Below are 21,068 nucleotides of genomic sequence, written 5' to 3' on the forward strand. Positions count from 1 at the left end.
GCGCCCCGCACGCCAGCCGCACGTGCAACAACCATGGCGGAGTTGGGCAGTGGTGGTTCGATGGGCCGAGGCTGCCCCAAGCAGAGGCGAACCTTGTTTGCTTGATGGCTTGCCATCCGCCTCACAAGCACTGCCCGTCTCACACATTCCTGACCTCGGCTCTCTTCAAACTTCGATCCTTCTGCCCTCCTAGCAAAAGGCCAAGAGCTCGCCCTTCTGGCCTTCCTACACGTACAGCAAACTTCGTGACAGCGCTTCAAACAAACAGCCTCTAATCACCAACACTACAGTCACTGCGACTATCACCACCATGGCGCCCGTCTCAGAGGCCGTCGGCCTGCCTCATCACGCCCTCAAGCTCCCACCCGATGTCACCGACGACTGCTTCTTCACGCCCTCCCAATGGACCGTCTGGTATGCCCTCATGGATGCCGTAATCCCCTCCATCGTGCCAGGCGACCCGGCCGACTCGTCCCCAGCCAACAACGAGTATCGAGTGCCCAAGGCAGAGTTCGACTCGTACTACAAGACCGTCTGCGATAAGGTCACGAGCCCGCCCAGCCGCGAGGAATTCGAACAGGTCCTCCGCGAGCGGCCCTCGGACAACCAGCGCTTCAAGCAGAACATGGTCCGCACCCTCGGCAGCCTGCCCAAGGAGATGACTGCCCAGATTGCCTCCGTCCTCAACCTGCTTGCGTGAGTGGACAACTTTTCTACTTCGAGTATGAGACCTTGCCAGGTAAAGCCCTTACTGACATCCTCGCAGTACTCGCTGGCTGTGCTATCCCCTGACTGGCTACTTCCAGCCCGTTCATGAGCTCCCCATCGCCTCCCGCGAGGCGCTCCTCAAGTCCTGGCATAATGCCCGCCTGGCCACCTTCCGCGGCCTCGCAAAGTCCGTCAGCATGCTCGCCCAGCGCGCCTGGATCATGACCAGCCCCTTACTCACCCACCTCGTCGGCTGGTCCGAGGTGCCCAAGGACTACAAGTCTGCCGAAAAGCCCGCCCAGTACCAGTTCAGGCAGTTCTCCGCGGGCACCGAACCCGAGACCATCGAAACGGACGTCGTCATCGTTGGCTCGGGCTGTGGCGGGGGCGTTTGTGCGCGCAACCTCGCCGAGGCCGGGTACAAGGTGCTCGTTGTGGAGAAAGGGTACCACTACGCGCCGCACATGCTGCCCATGAGCCCCGAGGTTGGCGAGTGGAACCTGTTCGAGGACCACGGCCTCCTGGGCACCAGCGATGGCGGCATGACCATCCTCGCGGGCGCGACCTGGGGCGGCGGCGGCACCGTCAACTGGGGCGTCTCGCTCAAGACGCCCGACTACGTCCGGGAGGAGTGGGCCAAGAAGAAGGGCATGCCCTTGTTCACCAGCCCCGAGTTCCAGCAGTCGCTCGACCGCGTATGCGACTTCATGGGCGTCAATGATGCCCACGTCCGCCAGAACCACCGCAGCGAGCGTCTGCTCGAAGGTTGTAAGAAGCTCGGCTACAAGGCCAAGGTGACGCCGCACAACTCGGGCAATAAGAAGCACTTCTGCGGCCACTGCCACTTGGGCTGTGGCTCGTCCGGCAAGCAGGGCCCGGCGGTGAGCTGGCTGCCTGCTGCGGCTAAGGCGGGCGCCCAGTTCATCGAGGGTCTGACGGTGGAGAGGGTCACATTTGACGACTTTGCATCGGGAAAGAAGGCGACCGGTATCGTGGGCAAGTGGGTGTCGCGTGACAAGGAGGGTGGCCTCAACGGCCCGCTAAGCGAGCGCACGACTCGCGATGTAGTCATCAAGGCCAAGAAGGTCATAATTTCGGCCGGCACGATCTGGAGCCCCGTCATTCTGCGCAAGAGCGGGCTGTCGAATCCACAGATCGGCCGGAATCTGTATCTTCATCCAGTCAACGTGATAACCGGGTTCTGGCAAGAGGAGACCAACCCATGGGAGGGTGAGTGTGCTTAGGCAAGTGACTTCCCTGATGTTCAAACGCACTAACTCCTCCGCCCAGGCTGTGCCATCAGCAGTGTCTGCACGGAATTCGAGAACCTCGACGGTGAGGGCCACGGCACGAAGCTCGAGCCCCTGTGCATGATTGTAAGTCCTGATGAGATACCATTCACACTGCCATGACGTGCACACCAAAATTCTGACAGCGGATGATTATTCAGCCCTTCCTCGCCCTTGCCAACTACGCGTGGCGCTCCGGTATCGACTTTAAGCTCTCGGCCCTGCGCTACCGCCACATGGGCACCTTCTTCTCGATGCCGCGCGACCGCGACACCGGCTATGTCTACCCAGATCCCAAGACCGGCAAACCCAAGGTTGATTACACACCCAGCGCGTTCGACCGCGCCCACGGCCTCGAGGGGCTCATCGCCCTCGCGAGGATCCTGTTTGTCACTGGCGCATACGAGATCCGCCCTTCCCTGGTACCCGTAGAGCCGTTTCTCCGGTCTCCCCCGGAGAGCGGGATCGACGATTCCGAGAGGTTCGAGAAGTGGCTGGCGCATCTGCGCAAGGAAGGGAACCCCGCGACCTCCCCCTGGGGCTGCGCGCACCAGATGGGCTCCTGCCGGATGAGCAAGTCTGCCGACGAGGGTGTTGTGGACACCAAGGGCAAGGTGTGGGGGTTTGAGGGTCTGTACGTCGCTGATGCGAGCGTGTTCCCGAGCGCCAGCGGTGTGAATCCCATGGTCACGGCCATGGCGATTTCGGATCATACTTCGAGGGGGATTATTGCCGACATGAAGGCGTTGGGGATTTGATTATGTGTTTCTGTAGTATTGCAAGCTTCTCTTTGCGCCGAAGCTGTTTGATTGTGTTTGAGGCTGTACAATAGTACTGGACACACTTTACACTCAAGTCCGTAGCAACGCCTTCGGAAACCAAAATGACCGTCCCCTTTCTTTCTAAGCCTCAGGCCAATGTTGAAACACAGTTATCACTAATCTCCAGTCACTTGATAGTCAAGCATGGAAGTTTTTATTTACATGGGACTATACTCCCTCGAGTATACTTATCGAGCCTACGAGTTCCGATGAACCAGCCAGATGGAGGTTAGCGTCGATGAGTACTCACAATAAGCACAGCACCCTGGCCGCCAAGTTGAGATCAACAGGGTCGAGCAAATGGACCAAGGCTGCGCGTATTGGTGCCACGTCTGAGATTCTCAGACACCACTAGTTAGTTCGACACCCCCGTCTGACTGGTCTTCATCGTCAGTTTCGGCTGATGGTGCCGTGTGTGGCAGTTCATGGTTATATTGTTCATCAGCAGACTGGTCGCCGCGGAACAGTGCGTGTGAAGACGGTTCTCCTTCAGACTGCTCGCCGTGTGGCCGCTCAGCTTCTTCAATCATGGAATCGATCTCTGCAAGCATTTCCCCAAGGCGTTCGACGTTGTCCAGGTCACCGAGTGCTTCGTAGACATCGCGTAACAGGCGCATTTCAAAAGAGCTGCCTTCTAGATCGGAGAGTGTTGTTCTTGGGTAATACTGGATAATTCTTTCGAGGGCGCTGACAGCCTGATGGACCTTTGCCATGGCCAGCAAGGCCTCGGCGAGCCAGTGCTGTGTTGTCAGAGAATCGGCATGCTGTGGAGGTAGCGTCTTGGTATTCATCTCTGCAACGTGGTGGATAATGTCGAGGGCTTGTGTGGGATCACCAACACCAAGATATGCCTGAGCGAGTGCCTGCTGTGTGAATAGCAAGGCCTGGTGGTGAGGTGGGTACTGCGCCTCCTCGGCAGCAAGCACATTTTTGAGCAACATGACTGCTGTAGGTGCCTTGCCGGTGCTGAGGCAGGCGAGCGCGAGGCCGTACTTTGAGTCTATTCGGAGCGCATCGTCCGCAGGCAGGGTGTGCTGCGTAGCCGCGAGGACCTGCTCGAAGATGCGCACTGCTCTGTCGTGTTGTCCGGTGTGGTTACAAGCCAATGCGAGGTCGTTGTGAGCATGTCCCCACTCGGGGTGGTCCGTGGGCAGAGGCGAGACGAGCTTCTCGAGCACCTTGACGGCCTGGCGAGCGTGCCCGAGCTTGCGCAGTGTGCGCCCATGCAGCATCTGTGCATGGACGAGCCACTTGTCATCAGCGGGGCGCGTCTCGTGCCACCTGGCGATGCAATACTCGAGGAGGGACAGCGCCGTCGTGGGCCGGTCCGCGTCGAGATAGGCATCTGCCAGGCGGCACTGTGCCTTCACATACTCGTCGCTGTCGCAGCCATAGATGGCAGCAATGGCCTCGGCATAGACCACTGTCCACTCGAGTGCTTCGTCCCATCGCCCATCGGCGGCCAGGCAATATCCAACCCAGTGTGCCAGCCAGGCGCGGTTGTACGACTGCGCTTTGTGGGTGCTCTCTGTCAGCACCCGCAGCGCATGCGGCAGGCACTCGCTCCACACAACACGCGATGCCTTGCTGTAATACTCTTCAAGGTACATCTTGTCCTCGAGACATTCCAGCGCCCATGTCCTCGCCTCGTCCGTCAGCCCCTCACGCGCCACCCAGCTGCGGATCGCCAGCTGCACCAGGCTGTGCATGTCGTACACTTGGCCATCCCGCTTCGTCAGCATCGCATACCCCAGCAGTGTCCCGATCGTGTTGGCCAGCACCGCGGCAGAGCCCCCAACTTCAGGCAGCATCCGCTTGGGGATCGCCTTGGGCTCAACTCGCGACAGAAACATCAACAGCTTCACCATGGGTCCCCGGGTCGTGCCTGTGCCGCTTTCGCTCATCTTCATCTGGTCCAGCGAGACCAGCCACGTCGTCATGACGGCATTGTACTGCGGCCGCTGCTGCTTCTCTGCTGGCCATTGCTCCGCAGAGCTCCCCGCAAAGCTCAGCAGCCGTCTCGCTTCCTCTTCTCGGCCTTGTAGCAGGTTCAGATACTCTTGGATCGACAGTCGGTTCCGGTTCAGATACGCCGCAGCCTGCGTGATCGCCAGCGGCAGCATGTCCAGTGCTACCACCAGTCGCTTGCCCGACTCCTCGCTGTAGTTGGGCACTCGGCCCGCAAGGAGTGACCTCTTCAGGAGCTCCTGAGCTTCATCGGTTGACATGACGTCGAGGTTGACAAGGGCTGGGCTCGTCGAGATCTCCCACGCCACGTCCTCAGTGCGCGTCGTCACTAGTGTGATGCCACTCTCACTGTGCGGTATATAAGGCCGCATCTCCTTTACGAGACTCACGTCGTCGGCATTGTCCACCACGAGCAGCCACTTGCCAGCTTCAGGGCTTCTCGACAAATAGTCTTTCAGTCGCTTCTTGGCGTCGAGGTCCTTGCGTTCTTCTCCCGAGATCATCCCAAGCTGGTCGAGGATTTCCCAGCACGACTGGTTGAATGTGTCCATGCTGAGTGCAGAGATCCAGTAAATCGAGTACTCAGGCATGTTGTCCCGCACCCAGTACGAGAACTCGAGCGCAACCTGCGTCTTGCCGATGCCCCCCAGGCCCCCAATACTGAACAGCGCCACCGTGTCCTGGTTTTCGCCACTAGCACCTCCGGGGAAACAGGTCTCACACAGCTGTGTCAAGATCGAGGTGCGGCCTGTGAAGTTCTTGTTTCGTCGCATCGGGATGAGGGTTGTGACTTTTGGCCTTGGTTTATCATCAGGTCTGAATGAATACCGTCAGCTTTCGACCCAACTTGCGTCTGTCGCGCGCGCGGCGCTTGCGGGTCATGCAGCACCTACTCGGCTTCGTGCACAGGGTGGGGGGCAGCAGCGCTGACAGCACGTGTCACAATCTCCTGCAACTTGGACCTTACGAGATCATACACGTCGTCGTGTGGAGCGTACTTGACAAGCTCGGAATGCGAACGGTTAATGGCGCAGGTGTGATTGCGCGGGTCTGCTTGGGGTATACAGTAGGTCGCGGATGGCACTGACACCAGCATCGTTTTAGGACCGTCCATTGCCCACTTTCCATCTTTCCACTGCCAGAAAAGAAAAATCAAGTCAGCGCTAGAACGTCCTTTACGCAGGGATGATGTCCGCCAATATAAGTTTCTTCATACCACTGGGGTAGGTGACTCGGCGGTCTCATAGAAGCAGAATACCTCTGCTGGTCTCTGTGGGCTACCCAACTTCTCCAGTGCAGCTGGAAATTTGCGTGTCTGCCGACTGAGAAACTGCGAGTTATCCTGCCCGATAGACAACAGGAGGGCCCTGTTGGGCCCTTTTCTACCAGCCATCGGCTCCAGTGAGGCGATGTCCATGCCGAGATGCGGCACGCCGAAGAAAACGAGACCGCCAATGGCGCTGCGGAGGCTCACCACGTTGCTGTCCTGAGAAGAAGCCAGGGAGATGATGGTCTGGTGGTTGCATTCAGTGACAAGGTTAGCGTAGGGGCATTCGACAAGGGACCTTGAAGGAGAGAGAGGAGGGTATTGCTATATACCTCTTTCAGAATCAACCCCCCAAGACTATGTGAGAGAATGACAATGGGTCGTTGCGGCCTGTGGTCCCCGTTGGGCCGAGCAGCAACGAGTGCCAGTAGCTGCTGGCGCAGTTGTCCAGCTAGGTCATCCACGTTCTGCACACTGCTGCTGCCCGCGACGGGTGATGAATACCCATAGATCATGACTCGGGCTATAGGGCGACTGCCGGTGGTATTCTCGGCCTGGCTGCCAGGCTGCTGCTGCGGTGCTACAATATGGCTTGGCAGCGCATCACGTAGCCACATGTGCTCGCCGCCACGTTGCTTGAACGAGCCGAACGCGTGACTTCCGAGTCCAGAGATGGCAAGGATGCTTAGGGAAACAAAGAAACAAAAAATTCTCAGTGTCTGCTCGTTTCGGTCGAGTTCACTCACGGCCCTGCTGTCCCTGCCTGCCTGCTGGTATAAAAGGGAGTACTCACTCGACCATATGATCATCAGGCGGCAGAGCATAAAGCGTCGTCAGTCCCAGAAAATGCTCATCGATCTCTGAGACCCACTGCTCCTCTTGCCCATCTCGTAGGCCGGGGTGGCTGGTACAACATGGCAGAGAGCGCGGTGGTGTCCCGAGGGCCTCGTCGGCCAGGCTGACGGTGGCTGTCTGGGACAGGCCATGCGGCTCGAGAGCGAGGGAGTGTACTCGGATCATCCGCGTACCAGGGCCTGCCTGATCATCACTGAAGGTTGCTGCTGCTGCCATCTCGCGCAGGCAGGCGCGGCTACATCGGGGGTTGATGCCACGGACCCGCCATGTCTTGGGTGTGCTGGCGGACGACATGGCTCAGGTTCCGACCCTGGGGAGCGGGGTGGTACGTCGTCGCATATGGTCGGTGGAGGGTTCAGCAGCGTTATTGGTGGGTGTTGGGGGGAAGCCTTGAGCAAGCGTCCTCCGTCCCAGAAGTCAAGTGGATGGGCAGAAGTGCTCAAGTGGGTGTGAGAGGTGCCCAAAGGTGATGTTGGAGAAGTGATGTTGGTTGGGCCAGGCCAGGGCTAGCTCGGCTTGCGAGAAGTCGCCCGAATGCACCTACCAGACCCTGGGCCTGGGGCAGGGAAGAGCCTCAAGAAGCACACGACGCGCCCGCACGCCGTCAGCCACCAGGCTTGGACAGTCGACCGTCTCTTCCAGGATATCACATTCAACCCCTCATCTTCGCGAGGGGCGGAGTCCAGGGCTCAGAGCCTTACGGGTCTTGGCGGCCTCTGGTCATGTGCTGGACCCCTGCAGACCGGGCTGTAATAATAGGGCCGCCTGCACCCATCCTACCGTGCAAGGCGGGTCAGGCCGACAAGGACGCCTCACGAGTACGCCTCGCAAGGCTACCCTAAACGATTTCGAGCCGCCTCGATACTAAAGACTGGCCAGATGGCGACCGCGCTCCCAGCAGAGACTACCTCCACGACCCTTCAGTTCTCGTAGCTGGCTACCAAGGTTATATACATAGCTTATCCGGACGAAAGCCGATCTCCACGTCACAGTACGAGATAGGACTACTACCGGTAGAGGTTAATTAGTACTTATGGTTACGCATTACCCTAGACGTAATTCAGGGCGTGCCACTCTTCTTAAAATAACACTATAACAACCCACCACCAAGGTAGACATAACACGGCGGACAGACCTCCATAGCAACATAGCTACGGAGAGCTCCGCCTCCCTCGCCTTGGGACGCCTCTACCGTCTCGGCTTTACGAGATGGTCGGCTCAGAATGTTATTAGTAGCTTCTCGGCAGGCTCGTAGCGGTACAAGACCCTCTTTAAGCGCAACTTTGGGTGGCTACTTTGCCGTGTTTTTGTACCTCTCGGTGGTTTCGTCAGCACCTCAGGTCGCGTCAGCTAGCTCTAAGCTTATTTGGCGAGGATGAGAAGTTCCGGGCGCTGGGCTATGGTTATGCGCTGTCGTCGTTCGGCATGGGGTAATGCTTGCTACTATACTAGCTTGGGGTGATTTGGGTCAGGGTATTTTCTGCAACCCCTAAAGACTCTATCTGGCGAAACGGGCTTTGCAAGTTGGACAATCTGTGACAGACTTCGAGGACAGCTGGTCGTGTCACTGGCGCATTCAATCGCAACTACATTGACAGAGGAAGCTTGGTGGTTCGCGTACATGAAGAAGTCAAATAAAGTGCCATTAAGCCATTGACAATCTGCTAGATTCCAAAACTCCTTTCAACAAATCGCTTCCCCCCCCCCCCTTTATCATGCAGCCTTGCATCCAGTTGACAGGGCCAGCGGCTTTGGCCTTTCCGCGCCGAGTGAATGCCCAGCACATTAACACCCGGCGCTCCCGTCCGCACACACGCACGCCACCGTGGCGAAAGAGCCGCCGATGCTGCTCGGCCCTTGGGGCTGGTACCAGGGCGGGCAGAAGTCGGGCATCTCCTTACCCGCGGTCCGGACCCTGCCGTATTTCCCGCCCTCGGGCGTCGCGTACTCGGACCGGCCAAACCCGTCGAACCGGATCTTCCACGTCATCGGGAAGGGGACGAACTCGTCCCACTCGGGCGTCAAGTACGTGTCCACACCGGGGCGCAGCATCCGGTCGTCGTTGAAGATCCTGTCCGCGAGGTGCTTGTCGTCCAGCTGCGCGACCTGCTCCGCGATCCACGCCACGCGCTGCGGGGCCATGTAGTTTGCGTACCCTTCAACCGTCGGGTCGATGTGGATCTTCTTGAGCCGCCCTTGGGAAGCGTGGCCCCGGCGCGTGGTCTTGGTCTGGGCGATGAACTTGATCATCGAGGTCAGGGACAACGGGGTGAAGCGGCGCGGGGAGAAGACGGCGTATTTGTCGGCAATGGAGAGCTGGAGCGTGAGGAACGCGATCGCCGTGGTGTCATTGGTGTGCTCGGCTTGGGCTATGGCTTTGGACTGTGTTGAAGAGGAAGGGAGGTTCATGTGTTAGCGGAAAGCCTTGAGGTCGCATGTCTCTTCTTGCAGAAATGGACACTCGTGGGGAAGATCAATGCCGACTTACGAGATTCAGCACAACCGTCTGCCCCTTCTTCACCAAGACGGGGCGTCCATCTTGGGTCCCCTCAAACTGGTACATATCGTCCACCAGTGCCTTGCGCACAATCGGCAGGCGAACCTTCCTTTGAGCCATGGACTGGACCATCTTCTCGAGGGCCGCGTCGTCATCACACAGAGCTGCGTGCTGGACAGAAATCCACTCGGGCTCGACAGCCGGCGCGATGCCCTCGCGGGCGTTTGCGGCTTTGTAGAGATCCGCCATGTAGCCATCGAGCGTGGCAGTGAACTGTATTCAGACGTATTAGCAAGGCACCTTTGGAAACAAGACAGAGGACTACGCGAGGGTGGTCTAGACTCACCGACACCACGGCGTTGTACGCGAAATCGAGACAAATCAGCAGCAGGATCGCCGCGGCCTTGCTCTGGTCCCGCTCGTAGCGCAAGACCTGCCGCGCCACGAACACGCCCATCTCGTGCATCGGGTTCGTCTCCTCCTTGCCAAAGAGCATGCGCGACAGGCCCCAGAGCTGGTCGGCCTCCCAGATCGTGCCCTGGCGGGTGAGGTCGATGAGGAACTTCATCGACTCTTGGAAGGCCTGCCGGCGCGCCATCCACTTTGTCTCGTCCGTGTTGTACGACAGGAATACCTGGCAGTTGGTAATGTGCTGGTAGATCTGGTTTTCCGTGTACGTGTCCTTGACGGGAGTTTCTGTGGCCACCTCGCGCAGCTTGTTGCTGAATCCGAGGAACGCGGCAATGTAGCGAGTGACAACGGGGATGGCGAAGCTGCATACGTGGGAAAGGATTAGTCAAGCTCTCTGCTAGCCAGAAATGGGAAGAAAACCACGAGACAAGACTTACTCCCTCGTAGCATCAATCTGGAAGGTAGAGTTGGTCACAGACACCGACTCCCTCTTGATGATGTACTTCATCAGCTCGTCGAGATACTTCTTGAGCTCCGGCTCGGCCTTCTTCACGTAGTCCTCGAGAATTGCGTGGTCGAATGAGGGAGGCTGCTTCTCTGCGTCAAGCACGCTGCGCACCACGCGTGGGAGATTCGCCTTGTAGCTGTACACGGGGTTGGTGAAGTTGGCGCTCTTCTCGCCTTGCAGCACCATGTGGATGTCCTTGAAGTTCTCCAGGTAGCACGGCTTCTTGGGCTTCTCGGGCGGGTACGCGACGACGTCTGCGGCGGTCTTCTTGGGTTTCTGGAACCAGCTGGCACCCGCATCGTGGAGCTCGGCCGTCTCCTTGAAATCCTGGCCGTATCCCTGCGCCTCGGCGTAAATAGCATTCTGCTTGGCCGTGTAGAACGGATGGAAGAAGCGGATGCTGTCGTTGGGGAACCAGCCGGGGAACGCGCGCTGGAGCAGGCGGTGGAACACGGAACTCTTGCAGATCTCATTGTTGGGCGTGACCTCTTTCATGCCCCAGGACGTCAGGGAGTTTGTGTTCCAGTCTGTAGTGTAGAAACGGTCAGATCTCACGAGCGTGATTGCGTCGGAGAAGATGGCAGTCCACAGCGCCGAGCTGGACTCTGTGGGACCGGGGTCCAGCCCCATCCGCGCGTCCGACTCGCAGAAGATGCCTGGGTACAGCTCGATCTTGTCAGGGCTTTCGTACAGGTCGCGCAGCGCGTTCTGGATCTCCACATTGGCGGTCACGCTCTCGAAGGAGGCGTGCCTGGGCAGCTCGAAAATCTGTCTGAAATCGTTGAGGGTTCCGATTTCCCATTTGCGCGCCTGGAGGATGCCCATGATCTCGACCGGCTTCATGCACCTCGGCACATTGCGCGGACCGAAGTTGGAGATGGGCTCGTCCATGGCGGCACTCAGCTCGCCCAGCATCTGCTTGTCGTCGAAGAGGCCCGTGATGGGGTTGCGGACGAAGTGCGTGGACACGGATGGCGTAGCGGGGGCGTTGATGGGCTTTTGGGTCTTTGTAAAGTCTTGCGACACGGGAACATCCATGGAGATGCCGCTATCTGAGCCATTCCTGCTTCTCTCGGTGCTGCTCACGCCGTCGGAGCCCGGAGATGAGTTGGTTGTGGCCTGGTCCGGGATGCCGAAGGTGATTTCCCACGGCTCCGGAGGCAGAATACCCTTGGCCTGGTCCTCTTGAGCTTTCTGCTTTGAATATGCCATGGTCTTGAGAAACTCTGGGAGAGTCGTATTATTTGGATCTTTGAGGTGTAGCACATTCTTCATGAACTCTTCGATGTACTTTTCGTCCCTGAGCGAGATGGCACAGTGGAAACGATACAGTAGGTTGAACTCGACGGTAACCTGATTGCCAATACCGCGACTGGTCTTCTTCTGGTCAAAGTCTGCACGCGGATCGAGGGTCAGGTTCGTATCATAGGCGTGGAACCCCATCAGTGCACGAAGGTAGTCGTGAATCGAGATCTGAATGTACATGCCGCAGGTGATCAGCCTGGCAGTGTTGAACAGGTCGTTGTCCTGCTTGTCCCGCGCGGCCTGCCATGCAGCCTCGAAGTCGTTGCACTTGTTGACAAAGGCCTCGAACTGCGCGGGGGACTTGTGCTTGAGCTTGCCCTTCTTCTCCTCGAGCTTTAGCTCGAGAGCGTCCCGTAGATCATTGAGCCTTGTATTTAGTGGAAGTGCCTCGAACTTGGCAATCTTGTCCAGCGCTTCTTGCCTTTTTTCCTCTGCCGCAATACGTGCTGCCTTCTGCTGGGGGGTCTCGTTGGGCTGTTTCGCAGGAGCTGAGGGGGGGTCTCGTGGCCGTGCCGCCTGGACTTTCCTCCAAGCCTTCTCGTATTCAGTGCACAGCTGCTGCACTTCGTAGCTCAGTTCGGTCTTGCTGCCGTCCTTGTTGCGGTCAGGCAGGTGTTCCTTGATCAGAGACACGAGCTTGGTCTTGTTGTACATCTCCGGCAGCGAGAACCGCCCGTTTTCATTGATGCGCAAGAGCTGCCTTGCCGCGTAGTTGTGATACCTCGAATACGCGACCAGCAAAATACACACTCCCGGTGGCTGTCTGAGCAGGCGGTCTTCGGCGAAGGTGTCTGGCTTGAGGAGGCCGAGGCCGTACTTTTCGTCGCGCACCTTGCGCTGTATCTCCTCCGTGTATCCATACAACGGCGACAGGTCAAGATAAGACGAGGAGTCTGAGATGTTCTTGTCGTTGTCATTGGTGCGGAAAATGTCGTGGATGATTATGGTTGCGTGGTACAGCAGCATGGATGACAGTCCCGACTGGCTCTGGCGGCCGCCGTCCTCACGTGCCATAAGTTTGTCGAATAGGTCGACTGGATCAGGCAGAGCACCAAGAGGAGCAGTTGTCGACGGCACCGTCTTGGCATAAGGGGCCCCAGCCTGCCCAAGGTGTGGGTTGATGGCAGAGTTGAATTTGCCATCGGGTGTTCTGTATTGGAAAGCGTCGCCCAGGTACGTCAACGGTGCTAGTTGCCAGATAATTAGCGCATGGCCTTGTCTGAATGAGGACTGACAATGAAAATGACGTACGGTGCAGCATCTTGTCGTACTTGGTCTTTACCTGATCGTTGATAAACTTTTGCCTGTTGGTACTGTAATCGGAGAGACTCCCGGCAATCTGAGCAGCGCCTTCAGGCTGTGTAGGCTGTTAGCGCATCTATTGATCATCCAAGTCTGTATCCAAGACTTACATCAAGTCCCTTGCCCATCAGGAGGCTATCAACGACGTCTCCCAGCGCGGGCCAGTTCTTGGGTCGCAAAATGGCCTTGATATCACCCAGGGTCCCGACTGTGGGAATAATGCGGTTCTGTGACATTTGTTAGTAGGAACTCACTCACACGAGAGGTATGAAACTTACCGATATTAGGCTGTCGCCATGGAACTGTGCGTATCTGTTGTCATTCTCCTTGTTTCTGAGCTGGAGGGTGAGCTCCATCAGATCCTCCTCCTTGGCCGCAGACTCCTTTGCTACACGACCAGTCATGATGAGCACAATCCTCGAGGGTGCTGATTACGGGCAAGTATGTGGAAGGTTCTGTCGCGACTTGGCTGCACGCTCAAGTCAACGATTACTTGTGCTGGTTGAATGTGCTTAAGTCAGTTGACACCAGGACCCTTTCCTCGGTCCAGACATGGTGCGACACGACCTTAATATCGTAACAAGTCTCTCTTATCAAGAGGACTAAACCACCACGAACGGTCAGAAGCCCCAGCGTCGTATGGTGAGCACAGCCAAGTGCCGCCCAGTGCACAACTGCCATTTCACGAGAGGACCAACAAGGGCGGCACTTCTTCCCAACCTGACACATTCGCCGCACAGAGTTTGAGCTTGTCGTGCTCGCAAAAACCATGGTGCCGCATCCGTCGTTGGTTGTTGGTATCCATGAGCCCTGGTCTTCTGGTTTATCGTGCTGCAAGAGCCTCTCTTGGTGTGATTCTGCCGTCTTAGAAAGTCCAAAGAACTCAGCAGGACGGAATTGAAGGCTGATTGGGAGTCTTTCGACTGAGACACTTTGGGTTATCAGAGTTCGCAGCTGAAAGCACTTGCAATGTAGCGTGTTTGGCAGGTCGGCCGACATTCCTCAGCTTGCTACTGGCATATGCACCCCTTGTCCCCTAAGTAGGTATGGAAGCACGCTACAGGTGCAGATCGAAAGGGCTGAAGTTGTCTTAGACAGGCGGCCATCTGGGGTCATGTGAGGGGATGTCTTGAACCCTGATCGGCAGGCCGCTACTGTTGTCTTTCCTCGACTTTATCCACACAGAAAGCGGGCTTGCTTTGGACTAATCAACAATGCAGATAGTTCAGCTGGACACGGCATTTCGGCCAGTTGCCGTATGCATCGATACATTCTACATGGAAAATTCCTCAACGCCACGAACTCTTTTGTGCATGCCAATGGTCTCAGGGGTAAGTTGGCCCTCAGCCTGAGAGCAGTCCAAGCCCCCGGAAGTCGGTAATGGTGCAACAGTAGTCGAGCAAGAGTGCACTGGGCCAGAAACCATTCTGGTATGCTCAGTCGAGCATCTTATGGTCGACATGATCGCTACTTTTACCGCTCAGTCCCCACCTGTGAAGTGTCTGCTTGATATCATTGCCAGGCCACGAGAGCTCCGTCCCATTATCACTTCACCACTTTCATCTCATCAACGCCCCCAACTCCTGCCATCATGCCTCACTCGCTCCCAGTTGGCGAGTACGCCCGCGGTCCAGCAGGCGCAAGCCGGAGCCCGTGCCCCGTAGTAAACGCGCTCGCCAACCACGGCTACATCAACCGCGACGGGCGCAAGATATCCATGTCGGAGCTCAACGCGTCCATGCGGTATGTCGGCATGAGCCCGCTGCTGGGCTCGATCTTTGCCATACCTACCTATTATGAATTCCACAACCCGGAAAAGGCATACCTGCAGCCGCCTGTCAGCGCGTGGAGCAAGTTCTGGGGCCTCCTCAAGGACCCGTACTCGTACTTTTCGTACTTTGGATGCTGGAACCCGGGACAGATCAACCCGGACACCGGCAGGAAGTATCTCGACCTGGAGAACCTCGCCGCGCACGGTGCTATTGAGCACGACATCTCGCTGTCGCGGCGGGACATCGCGCAGAAGGAAGGAAACAATGCGCCGCAGCCAGACCTAATCAGGGAGCTGCTCGAGTCCTCGTTCGACGGGGAGACGATGACGATTGAGGACCTGGGGCAGTTCATCAAGGTGCGCATCAAGCAGCAGCTGCATGATAACCCGGAGCTCGTGTACGGTCCGTCGGAGCACCAGGTCAACTGCGGGCAGATTGCGCTCATGATGGGTTGTTTTGGAGACGGCAAGACGATCCCCGTCAAGTATGTCAGGGCCATTTTTGAGGATGAGCGGCTGCCTATCGAGGAGGGCTGGAGCAAGAGGTTCTGGTGGACAATGGGGATGGTCGAATTCTTCCGTGCGGTGCAGCACCTGGTCGCGACAGTGGGCGTGACGTTTTAGTGTGGGCTTGTTAATTTTCTATGAGGTTCTGATCTCACGATGGTGCTGTCGACTATGGTAGATTATTTTCTTGTAGGATCAGCAATGCACATCTAAACAAAATGACACGGCATTTCGCTATCTTTCTTGCACTGTTGCAAGCTCCTTACGACGGCGCGGCTTCTTGCATAACGTGCTCGGGTTTCCCACAAGGTCGATTCGACTCTCTCTCTCTCTCTTCTACTCTTTGCTGCTGTTGCTTGACCAAGATCACAGTCCCTAAGCATGGCCGTCAAAGTTTCGAGGCTGACTCTTCCCTTCTCACTAGGGACTCAAACCTACGACCTCTGCAGCCAGCCTCGAGAACCTCGATCCGGCTATAGAGAGAAGACGGCTGAACGACAAGCTGAGCGACAAGCGCAAAGCCAAATGCATGTCCTGCTTGGCATATCAAAATAGCTGAAGACCGGAATTGCTGGTGCGGGATCGCCTATCATATTGCCCCATTCATCTGCACTCGTGGTACGCTATGAAAATCATATGGCCTAACATAAGCTCTATGGCTTCCTCGAGGCATTAAAGTTCAGTCGTGTTCGAGAAGCATGCCACGGCACGGAGCGGCCCGTGAAAGATTCCCTGATAAGCCCAACGCTGGTTTCCGGGGCGGGGTCCAACTCCCGAAGCGGCGCAGATCTAAGCCAGCAACTGTGAACGGGGCTTTCAATCTCTACCCTAATAATTTCCCGCTAAACTGGCTAGCTCGCTTTGCAAAGACGGCGACCAGAGTTCGAACCGTGTCTTGGAGTAGCACGCCTACGTCTTACGCAGAAGCGGGGTCTGAGACAATATGTTGGAGCTGAATGGACTTCTCTATTGAGTTCGTATCTGGTTCACACGCGTGTGTGTGTTTCTCGTGTGTGTCAGTTTCACGTGTCAGAGCAGCCAGGATTGCATTGCATGCTGCAATTCACTTTCGGGTCTTCCAGGGCAGTTCTTGAAATGTTTATCTGCAGTGCTGTGCCCAGCTGGTATGTGCTGTTGTTCGGGGTGTGCATCAGGCCACATCAGTTTCTGACTGTCGGGCTCCAACACACTTACATCTCTCATTCTCTCAAAACCCCATAACCTTTCCCGTCCATCGAGTACACTGACATCAATACAAAGAAGAAAGTTATTACTATGTCCTTCATCACCCCATTTCTCCCCGCCCTAAAAGGCTACGCCATAGCTGGCAGCCTGATCAACGGCGGCACCATGACGTCTGGGTACCGCCTACTCCCCGCGGTCTACCCAGAGATCCCCAAGTCACCGGAGGACGCGGCCAAGCAGTGGTCGTATTTTTACTGGTCGATGAGTGCCACGGTCCCTGCAATCGATCTCACCACCTTCTTGGCCATCGGGGCGATCGCGTATGCCGAGTATCGCGAGTCCGGCACCTTCACCGCAGCCTCCAGCCTGAGCGGTGAGAGACCCTGGAAGATCTGGGCCACCGCGGCGGCGCTGATGCCCGTCGGCTGGGCCTGGGTGCGCCGCGTCATGAACGCTCCCTCGATGAGCTCCTGTCTATCGCGGGATCCGGGCCCAACGGAGAGCCCATCGCCGCAGCCAAGACAACCCCCGAGGACACCCTGGCGGTGATGAAGAAGTTCAATGCGCAGATGAGTTTCCGGATGAGCATTCCGTGGGTTGTCGGCGCGCTGGCATTGTGGGCTTCGCTCGCGTATTGAGGAAATGCCGGCAAGTCTTGTTGAGCGGGGAGAGGATGCGTATTCCCCGCTCCCGCATCCATCGTGTCGAGCAATTCCCCTATCCGCCTTGAGCCATCACACTCTGTGTTTGAATGTCGGAAAGTTCTCGCAGAGGTCTAGAGGTCCAGAGGCTCAGAGGTTCAGAAGTTCATCAGCCAAACACTTAGTCAGTTAGGATACTTCAGTTTAGCGCCTAGAGGTCTCTAAATTTAGCCGCTGAGATTACCCAAGTGAAAGTACGACTGCGCAAAGTCCTGATATGATCCTCAGTTCATAAATCCTGATCAAGTATTGCCCGCTCTACTGAATGAATGTGCTATTACCGAGACCCCTTGGAGTTCCGGACATGCGGCTGCGCTAGTCCTGAATTGGACAGAAACATGGCCAAGACCACCCTGACCCACTTTCAAGATCGCGCAACGACCTCGCCCAAAATGGCAAAAAGATGCAGCTCTGTAATCCAGCAACAGCGAGTTCGTGAATATAAATACGACAAGAGTGACGTTCAAGTGAGATGGACTTCATCATGTTCAGTCAAGCGTTCTTGTAAAGATCTGACCGTTGACTTCGTGTTGTTCCTTTGGCATTCTTGGCCCAACTTACGCTAGCATCCCACCTGCACTTTGAGGAGTATTCCCGTCAGCATCAGCTCCACTGACTTTATTCTTCCTCTATGCACTCAACAACCTCAACCTTTTCCACCTCCTCCTCATTTCTTTCATTCCCCGCCCACACGCTGTCCCATGAGGACGAAATGCGTGCCGCCGCCGCCGCCGCCGCCGCCTCGACCTCAGCTACCAGCACCCTGGCCCGGAGCCTCCAAGCCCGCGCATCCTCCACCCACGACGCGACGTTCCGCCTCCCCGATGGCCGGGCGCTAGGGTACGCCGAATATGGAAGTCCTCGCGGCCTGCCCTTGTTCGTCCTGCACGGCTTCCCCTCATCGCGGCTCGAGGCCGGCCCGCTGGACAGCATCGGCCAGCGCAAGGGGATCCGGATCATCTCGCTCGACCGGCCCGGGTTTGGCCTCTCGACGCCGCAGCCCGGCCGGACCATGACCGACTTTGCATGGGACATGGCCGCGTTCGCCAGGGCCATGAACATCCGGCGGTTCGCGGTGGCCGGGTTCTCTGGCGGCGGTCCTTATGCGCTCGCGTGTGCGCACGTGCTCCCCCGGCAGACGGTCGGGGCGGTGGGCATGTTTGCGTCCGGGCCGCCCTGGGCGGCTGGGGCCGAGATGATGTCTCGCCCGCGGAGGGTGATGCGGTGGATGGCGGTGCACTGGCCGTGGGGGTTGCGGGTGCTGTTGGATGCCGTCATGGGCACACTGCGCTGGGTGAGCCAGACGCAGTTTGTGAAGCGCAAGACCGAGGAGTGGCTGGTTGCGCAGGACGAGAAGAAGGACAGCGGGGAGCTTGCGAAGCTGGATCAAGGGGAGCACGTCGAGGACGAATCAGGGGAGGGGGAGAAAGAGAACAAGGAGAGCAAGACGGTGAGCGAGAGGCGGGAGATTCTGTTCCGGATCGTGGACGAGCCGTTTGCCCAAGGGGCGGCGGCGACGGTCGAGGAGGCGGCACTGCTGTCGGCGCCCGAGTGGGGGTTCCGGCTCGAGGACGTCGAGTACGCGCCAGCAGTGCGCATCTGGCACGGCACCGATGACACGAATGCGCCCATCGCGGCGATCCGGTACCTTGCGGACAAGGTGCCGCATGCGGTGCTCACCGAGCTCGCGGGCAAGACGCACTACACGGTGTATCCCTACATTGAAAAGGCGCTGGACGAGCTTGCCGAGGACTTTAAGCGAGGAGGCTGAGGTCGCTGCGGTTGGTAGTCGACACTTCAGTCCAGTCCTGGTTGTGTACAAACAAAATACCCATCTCCCCATTCCAGTGATGCACATACTCAGGGTATATAGCGAGCGAGTTCTCTACTCATTGATTGGACTTGGCCTCTAACTAATAGTCATGTCGTTGATCGGGTTCGTGGAGTGAGTGGGTGCATCTGCCCCTGTCTTGGCGACGTCATGCGGCATGGGCAGTCGGTCGTGCCTGCTCCTGCATCCAAGGGCCGCATCAGGGCAGGCGCGGTCTCCACAGGCGAGACTGGACAGGCACCCCAGCCGAGCTTAAGGTTGTTGGCCTGCACACCTCAGCTCCAGCTTCTTTCTCTGCCCATCACATCCATCAGCGCCAGGCATTGCTTTCCTTCTCCCTCCTCCTCCTCAAGTATCCAATTATCCCCGCGTCATCGCGCCGCCAGCCCTCACCTGGACAACACAACAACACTAGGCACTCCCAGATGCGCATCTCCTCTGCCGCTGCCGCCTGGGCGCTGGCCGCCCCCGCCATGGCTGCCGTTCCTTCCTCGCCCAATCAACACCCCATTGCCCTCCAAGGCAGCGACGATGCACCACAGCGACCCACCCGCGTCGCCTCCTCCGCCAGCCCCATCGAGACCGGCGTCGGCCACTTCAGCGAGTGGTCTCGCGAGACGAAGCGCCAGTTCCTCATCGACTGGCAAGCAGGTCGCTCGTCAGAATGGATCATTGTGCAGGGGAATGAAGGAGGGGACCTCGATTCTATGACGGCTGCCCTCACCTGGGCCTACCACCTCCAGCACGCCACCCAGAACTCGTCCGAGCCCCTCAAGGCCATCGCCCTCCTCCAGACCCCGACAGACGCCCTCGACCTCCGTCCCGAGAATAAGGTCGCGCTCGACAACTCCCAGATGAGCTCCGGCCATTCCGATCTCCTCACCATTGACGAGCTCCCCGAGGACCCAGAGACCCTCGCAACCCACATCAAGGGCATCGTCATCGTTGACCACCCAAAGCCCCTCCGCAAGTGGCAGGCTGCTCCCATCCTCAGCATCTTCGACCACCACAAGGACAGCGGCGCCGGGCCCGATGCAAAGCCCCGCATCTTCGAGACGGTCGCCAGCTGCACCACCATTGTCGCCCGCCAGATGCTCGACGAGCTCGAAGCCCTGCCGGAAGAGTACCATCTGCCCCACGAGCTGCTCGAGCTGATCCTGGGCGCCATTGCCATCGACTCGGGCGGCCTAGCCGACGCCACCGACGAGGACCGCAAGACCGCCCAGCGTGTTCTCGCTCGCAGCAACTGGCGCAAGAAGGACCTTGATGACCAGATGGAGAAGCTCGACGACGAGCTCAGCGACGCCAAGAAGGATCTCGGCAACCTCATGCTGCGCGACCTCCTCCGCCGCGACTGGAAGGGCGACCTTGTCGACACTCCTTCGCCGCGGACGCCAACCGTCAATCTCGGCTTCGCCTCCATCCCCTACTCGCTCGATTACCAGATTACCAAGACAGGCTACGGCGAGCTGTTTGACTGGTTTGCGACGCAGGCCGCTTGGACTGCGCAGGTGGGCGCCGACATCAGCATCGTGCTCAACAAGTACAAGATCAAGACCAAGGAGGCCAACGGCAGCAAGAAGAAGCGCAAGATTCGCGAGATCGTGTTGGTCGTGCGCAACGACGTGCGCATCGACGAGCACCAGGCGGACGAACTGTTCAAGGTGGTCAAGACGGCGATTGAGAACGACAAGACGCTGAACGTCAAGCCGTGGCACCGGGCAAACGAGCTGGGGCGGTGGCAGATGGCGTGGACACACGAGAGATCCGATGCGGGCAGGAAGGTGATTCGGCCGATTGTCGAGGCTGCGGTCGAGAGCTGGGATTGAGTGCACGACATTGATGAGTGGGGATCACGAACAAGGAACACAGGAAAAAGTATTCGTATGAGCAACTTTAGAGCTATCACGCCGGAAAATTGAACCACTATGATTTATGCAAAGTGTGCACAATGTTCACACGGGATGTCAGATGTAGTCGTCGGCGGTCGGTGGTGTGTACTTTGGCGGCAGGCCGTCCTGAGAACCAGACGGGTCTGGTAGGGAAGGCGCCAGCTATACAAGGAGAAACGATCTGAAAACGATTCACATGAAAGTTGTGTCAAGCAGACCACTGGCAGCCATGCCTGATGCCCGTTGAGAT

At 57.8% G+C, this 21,068-nt stretch overlaps 8 protein-coding genes across 8 annotated transcripts; 5 read left to right on the top strand and 3 right to left on the bottom strand.

Annotated features, from left to right (window-relative positions):
* The first annotated feature begins 87 nt into the window (after positions 1-87).
* Positions 88-2,957, top strand: B0I36DRAFT_40928 (GMC oxidoreductase). Its single transcript, XM_046161890.1, has 4 exons — positions 88-696; positions 767-1,938; positions 1,999-2,084; positions 2,159-2,957. Exons 1-4 carry the CDS (start codon positions 311-313, stop codon positions 2,753-2,755), a joined length of 2,241 nt encoding a protein of 746 aa, XP_046006842.1. The 5' UTR covers positions 88-310; the 3' UTR covers positions 2,756-2,957.
* B0I36DRAFT_40929 (uncharacterized protein) lies at positions 2,958-5,654 on the bottom strand. The gene has a single exon (XM_046161892.1). It carries the CDS (start codon positions 5,557-5,559, stop codon positions 3,160-3,162), a length of 2,400 nt encoding a protein of 799 aa, XP_046006843.1. The 5' UTR covers positions 5,560-5,654; the 3' UTR covers positions 2,958-3,159.
* On the bottom strand, positions 5,350-7,159 carry B0I36DRAFT_336238 (uncharacterized protein). Its single transcript, XM_046155583.1, has 4 exons — positions 6,847-7,159; positions 6,386-6,737; positions 6,003-6,299; positions 5,350-5,921 (listed from the first exon to the last, which is right to left on the bottom strand). The coding sequence occupies exons 1-4, from the start codon at positions 7,122-7,124 to the stop codon at positions 5,676-5,678; spliced, it is 1,173 nt and encodes a 390-aa protein (XP_046006844.1). The 5' UTR covers positions 7,125-7,159; the 3' UTR covers positions 5,350-5,675.
* A 1,534-nt stretch (positions 7,160-8,693) lies between these two features.
* B0I36DRAFT_354841 (putative prostaglandin G/H synthase 2/cyclooxygenase 2, pgh2/cox2) lies at positions 8,694-13,335 on the bottom strand (the record flags this gene model as incomplete). The annotated part of the gene is made up of 7 exons (XM_046157351.1): positions 8,694-9,290; positions 9,397-9,678; positions 9,752-10,178; positions 10,254-12,816; positions 12,881-12,995; positions 13,042-13,158; positions 13,210-13,335. The coding sequence occupies 7 exons, from the start codon at positions 13,333-13,335 to the stop codon at positions 8,694-8,696; spliced, it is 4,227 nt and encodes a 1,408-aa protein (XP_046006845.1).
* A 1,187-nt stretch (positions 13,336-14,522) lies between these two features.
* B0I36DRAFT_377727 (putative peroxidase) lies at positions 14,523-15,326 on the top strand (the record flags this gene model as incomplete). Its single annotated transcript, XM_046160587.1, has 1 exon — positions 14,523-15,326. One exon carries the CDS (start codon positions 14,523-14,525, stop codon positions 15,324-15,326), a length of 804 nt encoding a protein of 267 aa, XP_046006846.1.
* A 953-nt stretch (positions 15,327-16,279) lies between these two features.
* On the top strand, positions 16,280-17,317 carry B0I36DRAFT_336243 (uncharacterized protein). Its single transcript, XM_046155584.1, has one exon. It carries the CDS (start codon positions 16,485-16,487, stop codon positions 16,941-16,943), a length of 459 nt encoding a protein of 152 aa, XP_046006847.1. The 5' UTR covers positions 16,280-16,484; the 3' UTR covers positions 16,944-17,317.
* Positions 17,318-17,740: 423 nt separating this feature from the next.
* Positions 17,741-19,032, top strand: B0I36DRAFT_336244 (Alpha/Beta hydrolase protein). Its single transcript, XM_046155585.1, has one exon. It carries the CDS (start codon positions 17,808-17,810, stop codon positions 18,864-18,866), a length of 1,059 nt encoding a protein of 352 aa, XP_046006848.1. The 5' UTR covers positions 17,741-17,807; the 3' UTR covers positions 18,867-19,032.
* A 197-nt stretch (positions 19,033-19,229) lies between these two features.
* B0I36DRAFT_336245 (uncharacterized protein) lies at positions 19,230-21,009 on the top strand. Its single transcript, XM_046155586.1, has one exon. It carries the CDS (start codon positions 19,352-19,354, stop codon positions 20,753-20,755), a length of 1,404 nt encoding a protein of 467 aa, XP_046006849.1. The 5' UTR covers positions 19,230-19,351; the 3' UTR covers positions 20,756-21,009.
* Positions 21,010-21,068: the final 59 nt, after the last annotated feature.

The sequence above is a fragment of the Microdochium trichocladiopsis genome, assembly GCF_020744255.1.
Source record: "Microdochium trichocladiopsis strain MPI-CAGE-CH-0230 chromosome Unknown B0I36scaffold_11, whole genome shotgun sequence".
NCBI lineage: Eukaryota > Fungi > Ascomycota > Sordariomycetes > Xylariales > Microdochiaceae > Microdochium > Microdochium trichocladiopsis.

Coding starts and splice junctions, on each gene's coding strand:
- B0I36DRAFT_40928 (XM_046161890.1), top strand. CDS start 311: ATGGCGCCCGTCTCAGAGGCCGTCGGCCTGCCTCATCACGCCCTCAAG. Junction 1,939..1,998: donor GGAGACCAACCCATGGGAGG/GTGAGTGTGCTT, acceptor TCCTCCGCCCAG/GCTGTGCCATCAGCAGTGTC. Junction 2,085..2,158: donor TCGAGCCCCTGTGCATGATT/GTAAGTCCTGAT, acceptor ATGATTATTCAG/CCCTTCCTCGCCCTTGCCAA.
- B0I36DRAFT_40929 (XM_046161892.1), bottom strand. CDS start 5,559: ATGCGACGAAACAAGAACTTCACAGGCCGCACCTCGATCTTGACACAG.
- B0I36DRAFT_336238 (XM_046155583.1), bottom strand. CDS start 7,124: ATGGCAGCAGCAGCAACCTTCAGTGATGATCAGGCAGGCCCTGGTACG. Junction 6,738..6,846: donor CCTGATGATCATATGGTCGA/GTGAGTACTCCC, acceptor TGTTTCCCTAAG/CATCCTTGCCATCTCTGGAC. Junction 5,922..6,002: donor CCGAGTCACCTACCCCAGTG/GTATGAAGAAAC, acceptor CTTTTCTGGCAG/TGGAAAGATGGAAAGTGGGC.
- B0I36DRAFT_336243 (XM_046155584.1), top strand. CDS start 16,485: ATGTCCTTCATCACCCCATTTCTCCCCGCCCTAAAAGGCTACGCCATA.
- B0I36DRAFT_336244 (XM_046155585.1), top strand. CDS start 17,808: ATGCGTGCCGCCGCCGCCGCCGCCGCCGCCTCGACCTCAGCTACCAGC.
- B0I36DRAFT_336245 (XM_046155586.1), top strand. CDS start 19,352: ATGCGCATCTCCTCTGCCGCTGCCGCCTGGGCGCTGGCCGCCCCCGCC.